General features: G+C 39.3%; 1 protein-coding gene across 1 annotated transcript in view; it reads left to right on the forward strand.

The window, feature by feature from the left end:
- VAV3 (vav guanine nucleotide exchange factor 3) overlaps nucleotides 1–18,264 on the forward strand; it is a 412,159-nt gene extending 393,895 nt beyond the window's left edge. The window contains exons 26-27 of the mRNA XM_043878931.1: nucleotides 15,203–15,354; nucleotides 16,025–18,264. Of these exons, the coding sequence (XP_043734866.1) occupies nucleotides 15,203–15,354; nucleotides 16,025–16,066 (194 nt within the window). The 3' untranslated portion in view covers nucleotides 16,067–18,264. The remainder of the gene's footprint in view (nucleotides 1–15,202; nucleotides 15,355–16,024) is intronic.
- The last annotated feature ends 550 nt before the right edge of the window (nucleotides 18,265–18,814 follow it).

Genomic DNA, 18,814 nt, shown 5'->3' on the forward strand with positions numbered 1-18,814 from the left:
GACACATTTAAAGAATTAGAAGGGGGCCAAATGTTTAAAACATAGTGAGTGGATTCTAATATGTACAATAGAAATGTAATGGAGCATTATAAGCAGAAAATGATATGAACTGATTTACATTGTTTTTAAATATCACTGCCTACTCTGTGAGAATGGCTTGGAGAGAGGCATGGACACAAGAAAGGAGTGAGGAAAATTCCGCAGATGTCCAGGGGAGAGATGATGGAGGTTTGGACACAAGTTGAATAAAGACAGTAGAGCAAGACGATGGGCTGATTTAGATATAATCTGGAGATTGAATTGACTGGATAAAGGAATTGGGGTAGAAATAGTACATGTGTGATACACAAGTATCTGCCTTAGATGACCCAAATGGTGAAACAATGGCCTGATCAAGAAACAAACGGGATATAACACATACAAAGGAGAAGGTAATATATTCAGTTTTGCACAGATTTTTAGTATCTGTGCATACTCAGTGGTTCAGTAGGCAGCTGATACTAAGAAGAGTGGTTGGGGTTGAAGATAAGAGTTTTATGAATCATTCATACTTCATTTCACAGTTTCCAAAGAATATATATTAATAGTATTGTTTTTATATAGGTTTAGCAATTTCTTCAAGTGTATTGCTCCCCAAAGCCTTGGAAACCAGGCTCCTTTGCTTCTTATTCTCAAAGTGTACTTTGCACAGCACCTCTCATAAAACACCTGTTTAGGAAGGGCTAAATGAGTGAAGTAACAGCGTAAGGTCTTTGGGAAACATACCAGGTATTAAAGCACTATGTTATTTGAAAAAACAGGGAAAGATGAGTGGGTTTGAAAACAAATATAGAACAGCTTGATCGTTTTGAAGCTATGACAAATCTTATAGCAATTCTTCAAAAATTGACAAAGGCTTCCTGGGTCTCTGGGACTGTCCAAGTGACCTTGCAGGAAAAAGTAAAAGCCAGAGCCAAGCCTGTTTCTTCCTAGTGCAGTTGCTTTCCTTTCACGCAGGTACCTCTGTGATTCTATTGGCCATCTGAGAAGGTACTTAAACTTCATCTTAGCCAGTGTTTTAGAAACTTGGAGAATTTATATCATTCATATTTATTTAACTCACTGTAACATAACTTTCTTATTCCTAAAATTCTTTAAATATCCTGATAATATCTTAGCCTATTTATTAGTTCTGTCACAGTGTTAATAGTGGATAATATTTATCTCCTTTATACAAACTCGTCAAACATTCACTGAGTTTTTAACTTCTTGCCCTTGTAGTTCAACATACCCATATTTATCCACTCATATTCTGATCTCCTAATTTTATCCTCAGTCTTTCATCTTCTTTTTCCCTGGTCATTTGGGATGTGACTTTGATTTAATCTAATTTTATGCTGGTAATTTAAATATTTGTTTTAATCTCATAAAATAGCTTCCTGAACTGCCATAAAAATTATCATAAATTGAGGGGATTAATATCAACAGAAATTTACTCTTATTGTTTTGGAGGCCACAAGTCTGAAATCAAAATGTTGGCAGGGTTGGTTCCTGCTGGAGTCTCTGAGGGACAATTCACTGCATGCCTCCCTTCTAGTTTCTGGATGGCTGCTGGCAGTCCTTGGTGTCCCTTGGCTTATAGACATCACTCCCAATCTCTGCCTTGTCTTCACATCACTTTTTCCTCTGTGTGTCATCTCCCTTTCTCTTCTTTTATATAAAAACTTATTTCATTTACAGCTCATCCTAACACAGGATGATTTCATCTTGAGATCCTTAACTTATATCTGCAAAAACTATTTTCCGAATAAGATCACATTCACGGGTTTTAGGTGGACATAACTTTTGCAGGGATTGAGGGCAGTGGAGGGATGAGGGATGGGTGGGGGTGAGGCGCCCTTCAACTCACTATAATCTCACAGTACTAATTTTAAATCTTTCTCCAAATTTTTCCATCCTTTTCTTTTTTTGTTGGAGTTATCATAAGACTGTGCATTGTTAGGGTAGACAGGTAGTCAATCAATAGGGAATTAGAAGGGAAACATTACTTTAACACAGCAAAGTGTATTCAATGGCTTGTAACTTTCCTACAATGAAATGCATGGTCTTCCTGAGAAAGGGTACTTCTAGCCAATGAAAGTTTCCCCAATAACCTACATGAGTGATTGTCTGAAATATTATAAAATATTCTTGATACAGAATAAGAACTTAGTAATTCTGATATTTAATAATTTAATTTTTAACAATACTATGTTATTCAAACACCTTTCACATATATTAATGTCTCCAACCTAGTGTTTCATGAACTGCCAGCCCCATGAGAAGCATCCAGGGAAGGTTTCATTGGTTAAATAAATGTACCAGAAGTGCTGCTTATATGATATAGCAAAGTGACAAATTTCCCTAGTTTATCTCATCCTGCAACTCTGTCTCATAGTGTCTCAACATATGTAATGTTTGCATTATGTGTTTTAAGAGAGTTAAACATGTGATGTACTTAGAACAATGGGAAGTGCAAAATACACACTTTTTTCCTGGGCTAAGGTGGTTCTAACATATTGCTGACATTTTTTATATTGCACATGGGAAGTGCAAAATACACACTTTTTTCCTGGGCTAAGGTGGTTCTAACATATTGCTGACATTTTTTATATTCTTTTCCTTAGGATGTCTATCACATCCACAGAATTTACTGTTCTTGGGGCAACTGATCAACTACAGCAGCACATCTTCATTATTAGGTCATGCTGGGCTTCCCTTTTTTATTGACTTATATCAGGAGCTTTACTAGCTACTGTAAGGCATTTTTATCCTGAACCTGATAGCTTTAACAGTTAGTAGCCAGGACCCAGGGTCACTTCAGAAATCTATAGCTTACAGACTGAAATTCTACAGATACAAGTAACCTCACTCAATGCTATCTTTTTTCATGTTTCACAGCTCAAAAAGCAGTCTATATGTTTTAACATGTCTCATTTTGTATACTGTTCTTGCTATAAACCTTATTTTCTAAAGTTAAAACTGCTCTCAGTATGTGTAATGCTCCCTAACTGACTGTGGTATCCTCATGTGGCAGCCTGACCCAAGGCTTTGGTTTTTCTAGTCTCTCTCTCCTCTAAAGCAAACGTAAACTGAGAAGAATTCTTTTTTTTTTCCCCCTCGCTAAAATTTGGACTAGGCTCCTAGCTTTGAGGAACAATGCCGAGAGCTCTTTTTTGCCTCATATATACCACCAGTGTCCAGCTTTCTTTCCCTGCTGAATTCCAGGTCCGCATAAGGGACCGGGTATTAACTCTGCAACTCTCACCTTTCCTAATAGCATGAGAAGTTGAATACAAACTTGGTCAAGGTTTCGTTTTATTCACAGCTTTAAGAAATCAGTATTTTAAGAATCCACTTGCACCAGACACTCTACCACACATACCCCTTGGGTGTTACATGCTAGCTTAACAGCTGAACAACAGATAGGAATGCAGGGGGATTCCAGGATTGAGGCTTCTCAGACTTCACCTCATCCCTGGTAGAGGCTTTTTAAAGCAAATATCTTTTGTGACATTTCTGAGAGGTCATCTTCAGGTTTCACTTATACTCCGGTGACTTTATGTCCACAACTACACAAAGCACCTAATTAGTTTTGAAAAAAAATTTTTAAATGCTTATTTTGTTTCAGAAACTTGATTTATTATAGCTATTTACCATAATTAGTTATCTCTTTGACTCTTGAAACCCTATGGACTTTAGCCCTCCAGGCTCCTCTGTCCATGGAATTCTCCAGGCAAGAATACTGGAGTGGGTTGTCATGCCCTCCTCCAGAGCCCTCCTTCCTGACCCAGAGATCGAACTTGTGTCTCCTGCATTAGCACATGTATTCTTTACCACTAGTGCCACCTGGGAAACCTGCCTCTTCAAAGCTACTCAAAGTTAAATATACTATATACACACTCTACCATGGAAACCTTTCATATGATGTGTTTTGTTCCCTTCCTTGCTGTATTTCTTTTTCAATAAACTACTCAGATTTATCAATCCCTTGTCATATATGTGGTTGCCAAATCTGTCACCATCCTGGCCACCCTGCTATGAACACACTCAAATTTTTAAGAGTTGAGCACAAGCATCTCAGGATTGGCTAACTTGCTCATTCAAATCTTTTCCTATTCAGAGCTCTGTCTTTCTATCCAAAGCTCCATCTTCCCCAGTTAATTTTCCCTCTTTTTCTTCATCGTTCTTCCTTATAGGGAAGTTCTCCAAGAACTTCTTTCCTCATCTCTTCTTTAGTCATTACAGTCTCACCAATAATCCCCACAGGTCCCCACATTCATTCATTCGACAGATCTTAACACATATATATGGAATCTAGAAAAACAGTACTGATGAACCAATTTGCAGGACAGGAATAGACACAGACATAGAGGACAGACTTGTGGACGTAGCATGGGAAGAAGAGGGTGGGACAAATTTGAGAGAATAGCCCTGACATATATACACTATCACATGTAAAATAGATAGCTGGTATAAAGCTGCTGTAGAGCAAAGGGACTCAGCCTGGTGCTCTGTGACACCAGGGGTGGTGTTAACACTAGAGGGGTGGGACGTGGGGGTGGGGTGGGCGGAAGACTTGCGAGAGAGGGGACATCTGTATACTTACGGCTGATTCATGTTGTTGCATGGCAGAAACCAGCACACTGTTTTAAGCAATTATCCTCCAATTAAAAATAAGTTTAAAAAAATAGATATTTATTGAGGGCCTACTGCAGGATAAGCATTGTTCAAATTACTGGGGATACACAGCAGTGGGGGAAAAAAAAAAAAAGACAAGTCTGTGCCTTTCTGGAACTCACATGGTAGTGGGGACAGTGGATAATAGATAAAAATAAATTATATAGTGTCCTAGAAGAAAGACCAAAAAGGCAAAATGGCTGTCTGAAGAGGCCTTAGAAATAGCTGTGAAAAGAAGAGAAGCAAAAGGCAAAGGAGAACAGGAAAGATATACCTATCTCAATGCAGAGTTTCAAAAAAGAGCAAGGAGAGATAAGAAAGCCTTCCTAAGTGATCAGTGCAAAGAAATAGAGGAAAACAATAGAATGGGAAAGACTAGAGATCTCTTCAAGAAAATTAGAGATACTAAGGGAACATTTCATGCAAAGATGAGCACAATAAAGGACAGAAATGGTAGGGACCTAACAGAAGCAGAAGATATTAAGAAGAGATGGCAAGAATACACAAAAGAACTATACAAAAAAGATCTTCATGACCCAGATAAGCATGATGGTGTGATCACTGCCCTAGGGCCAGACATCCTGGAATGCAAAGTCAAGTGGGCCTTAGGAAGCATCACTATGAACAAAGCTAGTGGAGGTGATGGAATTCCAGGTGAGCTATTTCAAATCCTAAATGATGATGCTGTGAAAGTGCTGCACTCAATATGCCAGCAAATTTGGAAAACTCAGCAGTGGCCACAGGACTGGAAAAGGTCAGTTTTCATTCCAGTTCCAAAGAAAGGCAATGGCAAAGAATGCTCAAACTACTGCACAATTGCACTCATCTCACACGCTAGCAAAGTAATGCCCCACATTCTCCAATATAAGCTTCAACAGTGCATGAACCAAGAACTTCCAGATGTTCAAGCTGGATTTAGAAAAGGCAGAGGAACCAGAGATCAAATTGCCAACATCCACTGGATCATAGAAAAAGCCAGAGAATTCCAGAAAAACATCTCCTTCTGCTTTATTGACTACACCAAAGCCTTTGACTGTGTGGATCACCATAAACTATGGAAAATTGTGAAAAAGATGGGAATACCAGACCACCTGACCTGCCTCTTGAGAAATCTGTATGCAGGTCAAGAAGCAACAGTTAGAACAGCACATGGAACAACAGACTGGTTCCAAATTGGGAAAGGAGTATGTCAAGGCTGTATATTGTCACCCTGCTTATCTAACTTATATGCAGAGTACATCATGCTGTGCTGGATGAACTGCAAGCTGGAATCAGGACTGCCAGGAGAAATATCAATAACCTTAGGTATGCACATGACACTATGCTTATGGCAGAAAGCAGAGAGGAACTAAAGAGCCTCTTGATGAAAATGAAAAAGGAGAGAGAAAAAGCTGGCTTAAAACTCAACTTTCAAAAAACAAAGATCATGGCATACAGTCTCATCACTTCTGGCAAATAGATGGGGAAACAATGGAAATAGTTATAGACTTGATTTTCATGGGCTCCAAAATCACTGCAGATGGAGACTGCAGCCATGAAATTAAAAGATGCTTGCTTCTTGGAAGAAAAGCTGTGATGAACCTAGATAGCACATTAAAAAGCAGAGACATCACTTGCCGACAAAGTGTCTGTCTAGTCAAAGCTATGGTTTTTCCAGTACTCGTGTATGGATGCGGAGAAGGCAATGGCAACCCACTCCAGTTCTCTTACCTGGAAAACCCCATGGATGGAGGAGCCTGGTAGGCTGCAGTCCATGGGGTCAACTAGGAGTCGGACACGACTGAGCGACTTCACTTTCACTTTTCACTTTCATGCATTGGAGAGGGAAATGGCAACCCACTCTAGTATTCTTGCCTGGAGAATCCCAGGGATGGGGGAGCCTGGTGGGCTGCTGTCTATGGGGTCGCACAGAATCAGACACGACTGAAGTGATTTAGCAGCAGCAGCAGCATGTATGGATGTGAGAGTTGGACTATAAAGAAAGCTGAGCACTGCAGAATTGATGCTTTTGAACTGTGGTGTTGGAGAAGACTTTTGAGAGTCCCTTGGACTGCAAGGAGATCAAACCAGTCAATCCTAAAAAGAAATCAGTCCTGAATATTCATTGGAAGGGCTGATGTTGAAGCTGAAGTTCCAATACTTTGGCCACCTGATGCGAAGAATTGACTCATTGGAAAGGACCCTGATGCTGGGAAAGGTTGAAGGCAGGAGGAGAAGGGGATGACAGAGGATGAGATGGTTGGATGGCATCACCAACTTGATGGGCATGAGTTTGAGCAAGCTCCAGGAGTTGGTGATGGACAGGGAAGCCTGGTGTGCTGCAGTCTATGGGGTCGCAAAGAGTCGGACAGGACTGAGTGACTGAACTGAACTGATACTAGAAGTTGGTGAGTGTCCTGGAAAATTAATTTAACAGTATAATGCTACTCAGGGGTTCTGCGAGTGGTTTATGATTTTAACTGAGGTGGTCAGGTGATGAACAAAACTAGAGATTTGTTTTTCTTCCTTTTGGTTGTTTAGTAGAGAGCTCGTTCAGCAGTTTTGAATTTTCTTCACAGTAGAACAGGCTAATATCAGCTGCTGGCTTCACCAGCTCCCCTTTCTAACAAGGTCACTTGGATGAGAGCACTAATCACATTCATGTGGGCTTCATTCTCATGATCTAAGCACCTCCGCAAAGCCTCAGTTCCTAGCGCCATCACATGAGGCATTAAGTTTCAACATATGAATCTGGGGGATGGTGAGGGGGTCACAAATATCTGGTCCATAGTAAAAAGGGAGTTTCTACTATTATAAACTCACGTAAATACCCTAATCCATCTGAAGAGCAGGCTACTGAACTTTGACCATGGTATGGGCAGAGCTTCCATGCTCATCCTCAGCAGTAGGACAGTGGGAATTGAGGGACTATGTGCCCTCTAACTACTTCTTTGCTTGTATATCACTTCCCACCCCACCCTCCACAATAATCTCATGTTTTTCTCTGTACCACGTGCCACAACTGGTATGTATCCGTGGCTCTTTTATGGGGCATTGGGGTAGGCCTCATTGTGAAAGTAACTGTTTAATAAAAACTCAAGGAAACGCACAGAGGAGCCAGTGCAAAGGCAGGCACACTCATGAGGTGTGCAATGTGAACAGAGCAGCAGAGATGGAGACAGAGAGCAGATCAGCCTATGTGCGGCTGTGGACGGCTTTAGCTTTTACTCTGGAAGAAATGGGAAGCCATTGGAAGGATTTAAACAGAGGGGAAACATGGTCTGGCTGTAATAGGATTGTTCTAGGGAGCCTGGCTGGCTACAGTCCGTAGGATTGACAAGAATAGACTGAACACATGAGCGCAGCAACAGTGTAGAAACAGGAAGGCCAATCAGGAGGCTTATGCAGCAATTCGGCAGCCTGGACCAACACGCAGCTAGACAGGTGATATACTGGGTTGGCTAAAATGTTCATTCAGGTTTTTCTATAATATCGTATGGAAAAACCTAAATGAACTTTTTGGCCAACCCAGTATTATGACGATGACCCAGAGGGACATTCTGACACATCAGATGTGAGATAGAGTAGCAAGAGAATATTCTAAGATGACTGTAAGGTTTTTGGCTTAAGCAACTGGAAGATTGGAGATTTTTTTTTTTAGGGAAGTACTTAAATGGAGCCTAAATTCTACTCACAGCACTAAGATGAGTGATTTCTGTATCTCAGTATCAACTATCTCTCTTCACTAATTTGTAAGCTCTTTTGAAGTCTGATGCTCTGTCTTTAAGAGTAAGCATTTAGAATAAAGTTCACATCTTGGTAAACTAGATGCCTATAAATAATCTGAAGTCCCCTGAAATGTCAAATGATCTCATTTTCCATAACAATAAGGCCTTATTATACTCAGTTTTTCTCATTAATGGCTTTATATATTTAGATTGTGCAGTATTGAATACTGAGTAGCTGTTTATATTCACAATAAGTCTAAGTATTCCTTGTCATATCTTTGAATTTTAGGTTAGAGGAGATTTGTCCATTTACCAGATGTTAGCATTCAATTAAATAAAACCAATATTATATATAGTGAAGGGAGAGTTGATACTGAGATATAGAAATCACTCATCTTAGATAGTGCTGTGAGTAGAATTTAGGCTCCATTTGAGTACTTTCCTAAAAAAAGAATAAAAATCCAATCTTCCAGTTGCTTAAGCCAAAAACCTTACAGTCATCTTAGAATATTCTCTTGCTATTCTATCTCACATCTGATGTGTCAGAATGTCCTGCTGGGTCACCGTCATAATTCAACCAATCTGAATTTGTTTCTTCAGTGACAATATATAAAATACACAATAAACCCTGTGTATTTGAGAGAAATTAGGGGAACAGATATTTGATACTATGTCTATGAATGTTGCTGCAAGTCTAAGAAGACATGACTAGGTTCCAAAATAAAACTAGGCTAAGGATCACAAATTTAAATTAAACATTCATTAAATTCTCAACATGTTCTCTGTTGCTAGGCCATCTGTAGATGATCCTGGTAAAAGGAATTCCTGGATCCTTCATAGTGGGTCCACACAGGAACATAGTTCTTCAGGAAAACCTCTAGGCCATTACTGGGCCCAAACTCAGGGACAACTGTATTGATGATGGTACCATTGGTACAACTGTCTGATATTTTTTACTGATAACTTTTTTTTTTTTTAACATAAATGAGTGTGAATACCTGTGGTTGTTACAACTAAAGGCTCAGCATTAGGTAATTCCTGCCCCAGAGAATAATTACCAAATGCTTAACCTCATCTTCAGTTATATAAATGATGGATAATTAAGTGGTAGTTCAAAAATACTTTGATTTGATATCAATACCTTAAGGACAAGTGTTGATTGAGCTTGGTCTCTGCAGTGTACAAATTTCAAATGTTATTGAAAATTGAGTGGATTTTCATTTACTCATGAACATGAATAGCCTAATCAAGGCAGAGCGTAACATTTTAAAGCAATGCTAAGTTAACCTTGACAACAGAAATATGTGTCGATACCAGTTCACTAGTACTTTTTATTCTACTGCGAACATTGTGTTCCTTTTTTAATTGACATACTTCTGTGGCTCTGTCATCTCAGTCAAGTCTCAGAACTAAATAATATTCAGTAGTGATTTGCCAGTCAGTTTATAATGGTTATGCCAATAGCTTCTGTTTCTATTAGAAAATGTCAGTATTTCAAGTTTTAACTTGGAAGAGTTAATATTTGACTGTACTTTTAATAATTCCTAATGAGAACTGTCAAGTCACTAGACTATGAGCCACTTATTTGCTAATATTCCATAAACAGCCTATTTGAATACCAGGTATTATATGAAATTAACCAGAGAGACCTACCTGGCTGTGATGGTCTCTCTGAGCAATGTTCTCCGTCTGTGCTAATAAGGAGTTGAAAGTATTTGAGGAAGGAGGAAAGTTAGGCCCTACACTAAGGCATGCGGTTTGCAAATGACTGTTTCAATGAAAAAGGTCTCAACATAGATTTAATATTATCTCAGTGGATAGAGATATGAATAAAAGTTCTTTCTTTTAAAAAGCTTCCTGGAATAAGGTGATGTACTAGCACCAGGCTCCCTATAGTACTAGGTGGTGAATGAATTTTAGGCCAGGAAGTAAAAGGAATGGGAGGTTATAATCCCTCAATGTTCCCATTTGAATGTCACTGTTACTCAGCTGTTTCTATTCCATTCCAGGATATGCACCTGCCAATAATTTTTATATTAGCATCTTGGTACAATAATGTAGAAAACGTCTATCTGTATGTGTGTGTAGAAATAGGTGGATATAGTCTCTCTATGGGCATAAATGTTTTATAGGCTAAACCATTTCACAAAATATGTTTATCAAATACTTTATTCTGACATTGCTTACATCTAGATTTAAGTCCATACTTTCCTAGGGAGACACATTCTTTTACACTTTTATCTCCGTAGGTGCCAGGCATTCAAATACTGTTTTGCCAGCTTATAAGAATTTAGGACCCAAAGGCAGTGAAAATTGATATGTAGAAAGACTGACAACAATAAGTCATGCTACAATGTGTAGAAAACTAGAAAGCATCTTACCAGGACTTAAAATGTTTGGCTGAGAGCTACATATTGGGATGTAAGAGGTTAATCAGTTTCTCTCCTGAGAAGATTCCTCGGGCCTATGGTATGGTTAATGCCATGAGACATACAGTATTTAATAGCTGTTCAGCATCTCAGAAAAAAATGATAGTTGCTGTAGGAATATCACTGATAGATTATGGCTCTCAGGGATCCTGGGCAACAAGACATGAACATGTTTCATGTTCTTTCCTTTGTTTGTGCCAGTTTTTGTTGGGAGTCTTTGAGCAGTTAAGTGAGCAAAGATGAGCTCAATGAATAGGAGGAGGAGCTATCTACATAAATTTGCGATTTAAGTACCATTTAGTTGTGTTTTCATTGATTTCTTATTTCTTCCTTCTAGAGTTAACTTATCTTTTGTTATCTTTCAGACTCTTGACTTGAATTACCTTCATTAGAAATTACAGGGAAATACCACTTCTTTTTATTACACCATGGATAAATAGTCCCAGAGAGAGAATCAAGGATGGACACTTAGAAAACAGTTTGAGGAGCAAATTCTTCTCATTACACGGAAGTAATGAGTAGAATGAAGAGTTCTCCCAAACGTGGGATAGGAATCTTGGCACCAGATTTTCTGCCAATAGTAGTTAGGGTGCCATTTTCCTCATTCAGTTAGAGATGCCATCCTTTCCTCTCTTTAACGATAGATATAACATGACCTCAAAAATCAAACAAACAGTTACATAGCATGGTGATACAAAGTCAGTTGCACAGATTATAAAATTAGTTGTATGGGCACATACTGCTACATTAAAAAAAAAAAAAGTGTAACTTGGAACATGCAGTGGACTAGAAGAGAACCTTGATTATCAACAAGGATACACTTCAGGGTAGGTTAAATATGGGAGGCCACTTATGAAAAAAGTGTCATGCATGCATCAATTTATATATGAACCCAAGAATCACTGAACCCCTCCTTTCAGTTCCTCTGTGCAGTCTGTTTGGTTGGAATCTAAGCATCCCCTTAATGAGCTACTGCTATTCTTAGGTACAAGGGTATGTTAAGAACCCAGATTCTTTCAAGTTCATCCTTAAGGTGAAGTCTGCCTTCTCAAGAACCAGGATGGTAGCTATCGCATTCCAGACAGCAGGGTAGAATAAAGAAGAAGAGAAGGGTGAAGGTGTGTGCCAGCTGCCTTCCCAGGAAAGATGCCTCATGATCAACTTTTGCTTACATCCCATCCCAGTAGCAAGAACTTAGTAATAGAGTCTCTGGGCAAACATAGCTCAACCAAATAACTTATTACATGGATCAAGGGGAGAATAAACATTGGGAGAAAGTTTACAATCACACTTCGTTTCTATTGCAATGGCACCTTGGCATCAGCAGGGAGAGTTTTAAAACTGTCTAAGGTGGTACCTGAAGCAGAGGGATAGATGCAGAGTAGGCAGCAGTGAAGAGCCTTGTCTTGAGTCACACTGCCTAGGTTTGAATCTAGGTTGACCTCAAATATGAAGAAGAAATATCATGGGTACCTTCCTCTGAGTTTTTGTGATAATTAAATGAATATAAAGCACTGAGTATGCCATCTGATACTTTCAAACCATTTGATAATTTTAGCCCTGATTATTAAAAGTAAAGTGAGAGGTTTTTGAGCATCTAAACGCATAGATTATTTTCTGTACATTCCTACAACTGGGGGGTATATTTACTCTCTTTTCCAGATATTTTATTTTTGGAAATAAGCTACCATGCACTTGCTTGTTTGGAAAGTGAGAGTGGTTCATAACAAATTTTATGAGTGATTTTCTTGAACTTTCAATGGGTTCTGCATATTTCATTGATGCCACCCTATAGGCTCTTACTTCTTTATATCAGTTTTAATGTGAAGCATATTACATTAAGAAATTACATGATCCCCATCTTCACTGATGTGAGAAAGTAGGAATTGTGTACCACACCAAGAGAAGGCCATTCTTGGAAGGGGTTCAATGATGGCAGCTTGGAGGGGAATGCTGTGTTCACCTATAAAGGGATGGATCACTCTGAATTGCATTAATGTCGATCAAAATGTAAAAAATCTGGCCTGTTCTTCATCTAGAAATGATAATAGGAGACAAATGGGTGAAAATGAAGCTTGATATTTCAACTTTGATGTGACAATTTTCTTAAGATTATAGACAACGAAATAGCTGTGTCAAGATATGTTTTGCCAACACCTAAATGCTCTTTGCTTCTCTCTTTTTCTTTCCTTCTCTAAGCCCCTTCTTTGTTCTGTGGGTTTTCTTTTGTAACTCCACCAGACTACAGCTTTGTCCCCCCTTCTTCCACTCCTTTCTGGTCAGGTACTGCTTTACTGCTTTTATATGTCTTTTCAACTTGCTTTTGTTTGCAAGTATTTTGACTTCTGTGTATGGCTTCTCATATAGACACATCTCCTCACAAACAGCCCCTCCAGTCACATTCCCACCATGCACTTTCCTTTTCTCTGTCATCAAGTCATCGTTTGTCTTGACATTCCAATCCTCTAGTTTTATGTGTGTGCTCATGTTATGTATTTCAGCAAGACATTTTTTCTTTCATCAGTTGGAAAGAGTTGAGAGGCGAAAGTATAAAGGGAGAATGAAGTGCTTTCTAAAACTAGTTTTCTTGAGGATCAGAAATTTTAGTCGGGAAAAGCCAGTGTTCATGTCTTTCCATTAAGAAAATAAACAGGACCAAAATCCCAACTTTATCTCCAAATATAAGAATAGAATTTAGTTCATATTGCTTTGAAGGATGACTATTCATCTGCTTGTACAGGGCATTCTGGCCTTAATTTCTGTCATTAGCCAGAGAATGTAAGGGCTATTTATGTGACATGTAAGGAGTACATGATGACCGAATAAAGTATGTTTTCTTACAGATTTTTAAAAATTAACCTGTAAGTCCCAATGGAATAATAAAATATAGTACTAGAAGGCCCTTACAAGTCATCTAGTATAGACCTTTCATTTTATAGGTGAGAAGAATGTGGCCCAGAGGGGTTCAGAGCACTGTACAAGGTCACACAGTTAAGTTGATGATGGGTTTTTCCATCACTGGGGTGTTTTTATGTGCACGGCTCTGAGTAGTGCCCCAGTAATGGGATGGTTTTCAGTAAGGAAGCTATTAAAGTGGTTTGTGTCCGAACAGTAAAATAAAATGACCTATTTTTGCTCCCTTTACAGTTCTGAAATCTACAGCATTGCCATTCGTTTATCTTATGATGGACACCTGGAGACTAAAAAATTTCTATCATTGCAAAGCTCTGGAAAATAGGCCAGAGATCCCAGTCTCCAAGAGGGCACACTTTTCCAGGGTGACAGACATAATTGTAGCTGCCTAGACACTGGGAACTGTTAAAAATATGATGTATGGCATTTCCCATGGGTTTTTTTCCTTTCTTATACTTCAGTTTCTCTACCGTTTAAGGTTTATAAAGTTTCACCATTCCCAGATGAGTGATTCTCAGAACCACTGAAAATATAATTGAAAATACTTTATAACCCCAAGGAGCAACAGGTAGAGATGTTCATATGAAATGTGTTCTGAAACACCAGAGACGAACAGATGTCCAGCTTGAACTGAGTTTTCCTTTCAGGACAGGCAGGTGAGGGCAAAGAAGAGGTTAGCTTCTCTCCTACCATTAAAAAAAAAAAAAAAATCTAAGGATAGGAGGCGAACACCCTGAATCTTATTTTTGGTTATGTATTTCAGTAAAGATTTTCTATACCATCTGAGCCACCAGGGAAGTTTGATAAGATTTGTATGAAACAAAGAAGATACATGGATGGCGTTTATTATTTTTTTCCATGAAACATGATTTAAGCTTCTTCATGAATGAAATTATATATAAAAGAGTAACTGTCTCTAAAATAGCTTTAACTAAAAAAAGGCTGTCTGGAGGGAGGAGATGCCATTTAACTAGAAGTGATGACATGGATTTAGTAGGAGCCTTTCAGAGCAAAAAAAAAAAAGATTGTTTTGAGTCTTAGCTGACAAGATTACAAGATAAAACTGTGAAGCTTTTACCATAGAGGTTCTAGTTAAAAATGGATTACTATGCCATCAATAGGGAATTTATGCTAGTTATTTGAGATTCTGTCACCTTAGATAGTAACTTAGATATTAACCTTTTTTCCCGCCAAACTACAAAAACTAGTCCCTGTTTGGAAGTTCCTATGAAGAACATGAAAACCGAATAATGGGTCTTTAAACTTTGTGAACCTGACTAGCGCTGATTGAATTGAAACAGCAGTTCTGCTGCTTTCAAGCCCCTCTGCCATCATCACTAGTCTGTAATGAAATCACGGCTGTGCATCTTGATAGCATCTATAACATCCATCTGATTAGCTTCTTATAGTTGGTACAGTGCAAATCCATTCTGACGCCCCATCATTTCTTTACAGTGTTAAGTCCAAAGGTGCTGGGCATCGCCATTGCTCGGTATGACTTCTGTGCCAGAGATATGCGAGAACTGTCCCTGCTGAAAGGAGATGTGGTGAAGATTTACACGAAGATGAGTGCGAACGGCTGGTGGAGAGGAGAAGTAAATGGCAGGGTGAGCGTCCCTCTCAATGTGTTCATCATGTACATGAAGGGGGCTGGGCAGCCACTGGTACCCATGGGCTGGGGGGGAACCCCTACACTACCTTACAGTTGTCGCCCCCACAGAGGCCTGGCTCCACATGGGTGGTGTTCCTTACTGAAAACAGGGACTCCAGAAAAATGCACTGTGTGACTAGGATACTGACATAAATAAAGTTTACTTAGGCAAATTTGATGGCTTCCTATTGGGAAAAGGGTTTAGGAGCATGTCAGTTCTTTTGAGTCTGTAAGCCTCTTTTTAAGTCTAGAGCATCAGCTTTATGTGGAGCACAAGAGATCTGTGAGGGCCACTGGTCTAAATTAGAAAGAGCAGGCATAGGACCTTTGTCTTTATATCTTGTTCTATAGCAGAAAGAGAGAGCATTAAGTAGTAGAACCTCTTAATTTACATATTTGTGTCCTGGCAGATTAGAACACTGTTGAAGCGTATTTTATTCCACCCTTTCTACCACTCGCTCTATTGGGCTTTTAGGAGCAGTTTAAACCAATCCTCTTCATCTGCAGTGGGCATTAAACCCCAGCTTAATTCTGGGTGTTATGAAAATGAAATGTTCTGTTTGTAGAGCCTTTTGAAGAGCTGGATAGAGAGTCACATTGCTGTGTTGGTTGCTTTTCCTTTTTAGGTGGGCTGGTTTCCATCCACGTATGTGGAAGAGGATGAATAAATTCCAGTCCAGCGTTGCACTGCACCAGGAATTTCAGAGAAGGGATTAACAGCAGCCTGTACAGCATTATGAATTCACTAAAGTGTTTAAAAAGCTGCCTTTCTGGCTATTCAACATCTTCCCTCTCTTTCCCCTCCTAAGTCTTAATGCTGGGATTTCTAAAGATGCTGGTACTGACAGATTAATGGCTCGCCTAGAGCTATGCAAGAAACAGCCTGCCCGTCTGTCATCGTCAGGGACCAGGGCAAAGCCAAAAGCTTTTCTTCCCCCAGAAAGCCCTGAAAGCACATTGGTCCATGTTTCTTTTTATTTTGTCCAGTGAGACGCCATGAATGCCAGCCATTAGTAAATGTTTAATGTGTATTTACTTTCTTCTCATGTGCCATTCTCCAGAATTTTTGATGGTACAAAGAAGCAGAAGTTTAATTTTGCTTTCTCCAGCAGGAAGAAAAATGGGAGTTCTGCCACTGGGGCAGCTTATTGAAAAGGTCCAGCATTACTTGTCTTAAATTGCCCGGCAAGGTGACTCATTGCCTGGCAAACACTTTTACCTCCCCACTACCACCAATGTTCCTCATGTGAAAGTTTAAGAGGCAAATGCTCAGCTTTGCTTAGTAAGTGACATATGTGGGAGGGAGGAGTTAATTATTCATTTTAAGTCTGGATTATATTTGCAAACTTTTTCATAAGAAGACATACCCAAAAAAGTGGATAAAAGAGTATCTTCACGTTAAATCTTCACAACCTTCATGATTTCATAGGGTTATTTTAGAAAATGTAGTACTTCACTTTATGAGATAATCTTGGCTGTGTATGTTTTTTTAGGTAGTTACAAGTAACCTGAGTTAAGGTGCCATTGTTTACATAAACAGACCAATGACTATGATTTATAGTAAGTCATTTCAGAGAAGCAACATTATTAACATATGCCTTTTCCTCCTCGCTGACTCCCCTGCCCAAATGAAAAAGACCTGGGACATACATGCTGATTCCCACATTCTCCTGGAGTATTTACAGTAGCACAAACAACCTCATTGAGGATTTGAGAAGGAAAGCACATTAAGGTCCTTTATGCATTTCAGGGACATGAAGGAGGGTCACTAGACTTTTCTGATCTTATCCACTGTGGGCTCCCAGCACTCACTGTGGCTCTTCCCGTCTGAGTCCCATTTCCGGGTGTGTATTAACTGGTGGGAAGATAAGTCTGCGGTGCATTTATTTGACCAAGCCTTCACTGTTTATATGAGGAGTCTAAGTACATTTTTCCTGGGATGTACAGAGTGCCCAGTCAAGAGAATCAAGTTAAGACACTAACTTGGCCCTTTCCTGATGAAATATTTTCTCCATAGCAGAAATCATGTTCTGACAAGACTCAGTGTCTCTACAGAAAACATTAGAAGCATTAACTTCATAGAGCCAGATTAGGAACACTTAGTTCTGAAATCTTGGATCATCTTTAAAATGAGGTGGGTGTGATTGGCCTTCTCCCCAACCCACTGAGGGCCAGAACTTGATGTTCGGTGAATACTTCTTCCTTTAGAGACCCTCGTGGGCTAGGACTTCTCAAATAGGATAGATTCAGGACCTTTACCTCAGAATTATGTAAACTGTGATTGTGTTTTAGAAAAGTTACTTGCTAAAACCAGTTAAGTTTTTGTATATGTGTAAATGATCATGAAATTGAGTTTTATAAGATGTTCTGTATAGTGAAGTTACATACTCAAGGTGTCTCTTGGAGTGGATTCTTTCCCGTAAAGTCTTACCTGCAACATTGTGTCTGGGTAATGTTTTGTCTGTTAACTGTCTGCCAGATGTTACTGAGAGAGCAGCTTCATACAAACTGAAACACTCCTATGTAAAGTACTGTAGCTTGTGCTGTTTCTTTTGTTGTTATTTTAGCCAATAGACTCCCTCTCTTGCTGCATTTCATGGACCTGGGGGTTCCCAGCAGAGGATATTAGCGTCCCTTTTCATGACCTTACCATTTACATCTTTGTCTATGTTTAATACTTCATCTTGGAAACTTTAAATGCTGCGGATTTGTGTAGATTTCTAATACCAAAGACAGAAGTAAATGTTTTCCATATACTTTGTCTTGCCTGTATGCAGCCCTGTGTAATATGGTGAATTAGAGTGGTATTTCACTTTGTAATATTTTGTAAATATGTCAATATAATAAATAGTTACTACTTGCATTACATCAATTGAGAGCTGAAGTCTTTCCATCGAACAGTTCCATACATAATTCAACATGTGCAGATCTCATCATAAACACAAGACCAGAAGCCCTAACTGTGATCTGCAATAGTTGCAGATAATATATCATTGACACGCTTACCATGTGCCACAGTTCTAAATGCCTTATGTGCTCTAATTTACAATAACCCCAGGAGGTATGACCCCGTAGTGTCTCCACTTTTCAGATGAAGGAACAGGCATTTTGAGAGGCTGTAGCTTGACCCACCTTACAGAGCTGGCAAGTGTCAGAGATGTAGTTCCAACTTGGGTGGTCTGACTCCAGACACTGTACCACCACACTTAATAGGGGCAAAAGGGTTTCCTTGGTGACTCAGCGGCAAAGAATCTGCCTGCCAACGCAGGAGACACAGGTTCGATCCCTGAGTCAGGAAGATTCCCTTGAGATGGAAATGGGAACCCACTCCAATATTCTTGCCTGGGAGATCCCATTAGACAGAGAAGCCTGGTGGGCCACAGTCCACAGTTTCGCAAAGGGTCAGACGTGACTTA

The sequence above is a fragment of the Cervus elaphus genome, chromosome 20, assembly GCF_910594005.1.
Source record: "Cervus elaphus chromosome 20, mCerEla1.1, whole genome shotgun sequence".
Lineage (NCBI taxonomy): Eukaryota > Metazoa > Chordata > Mammalia > Artiodactyla > Cervidae > Cervus > Cervus elaphus.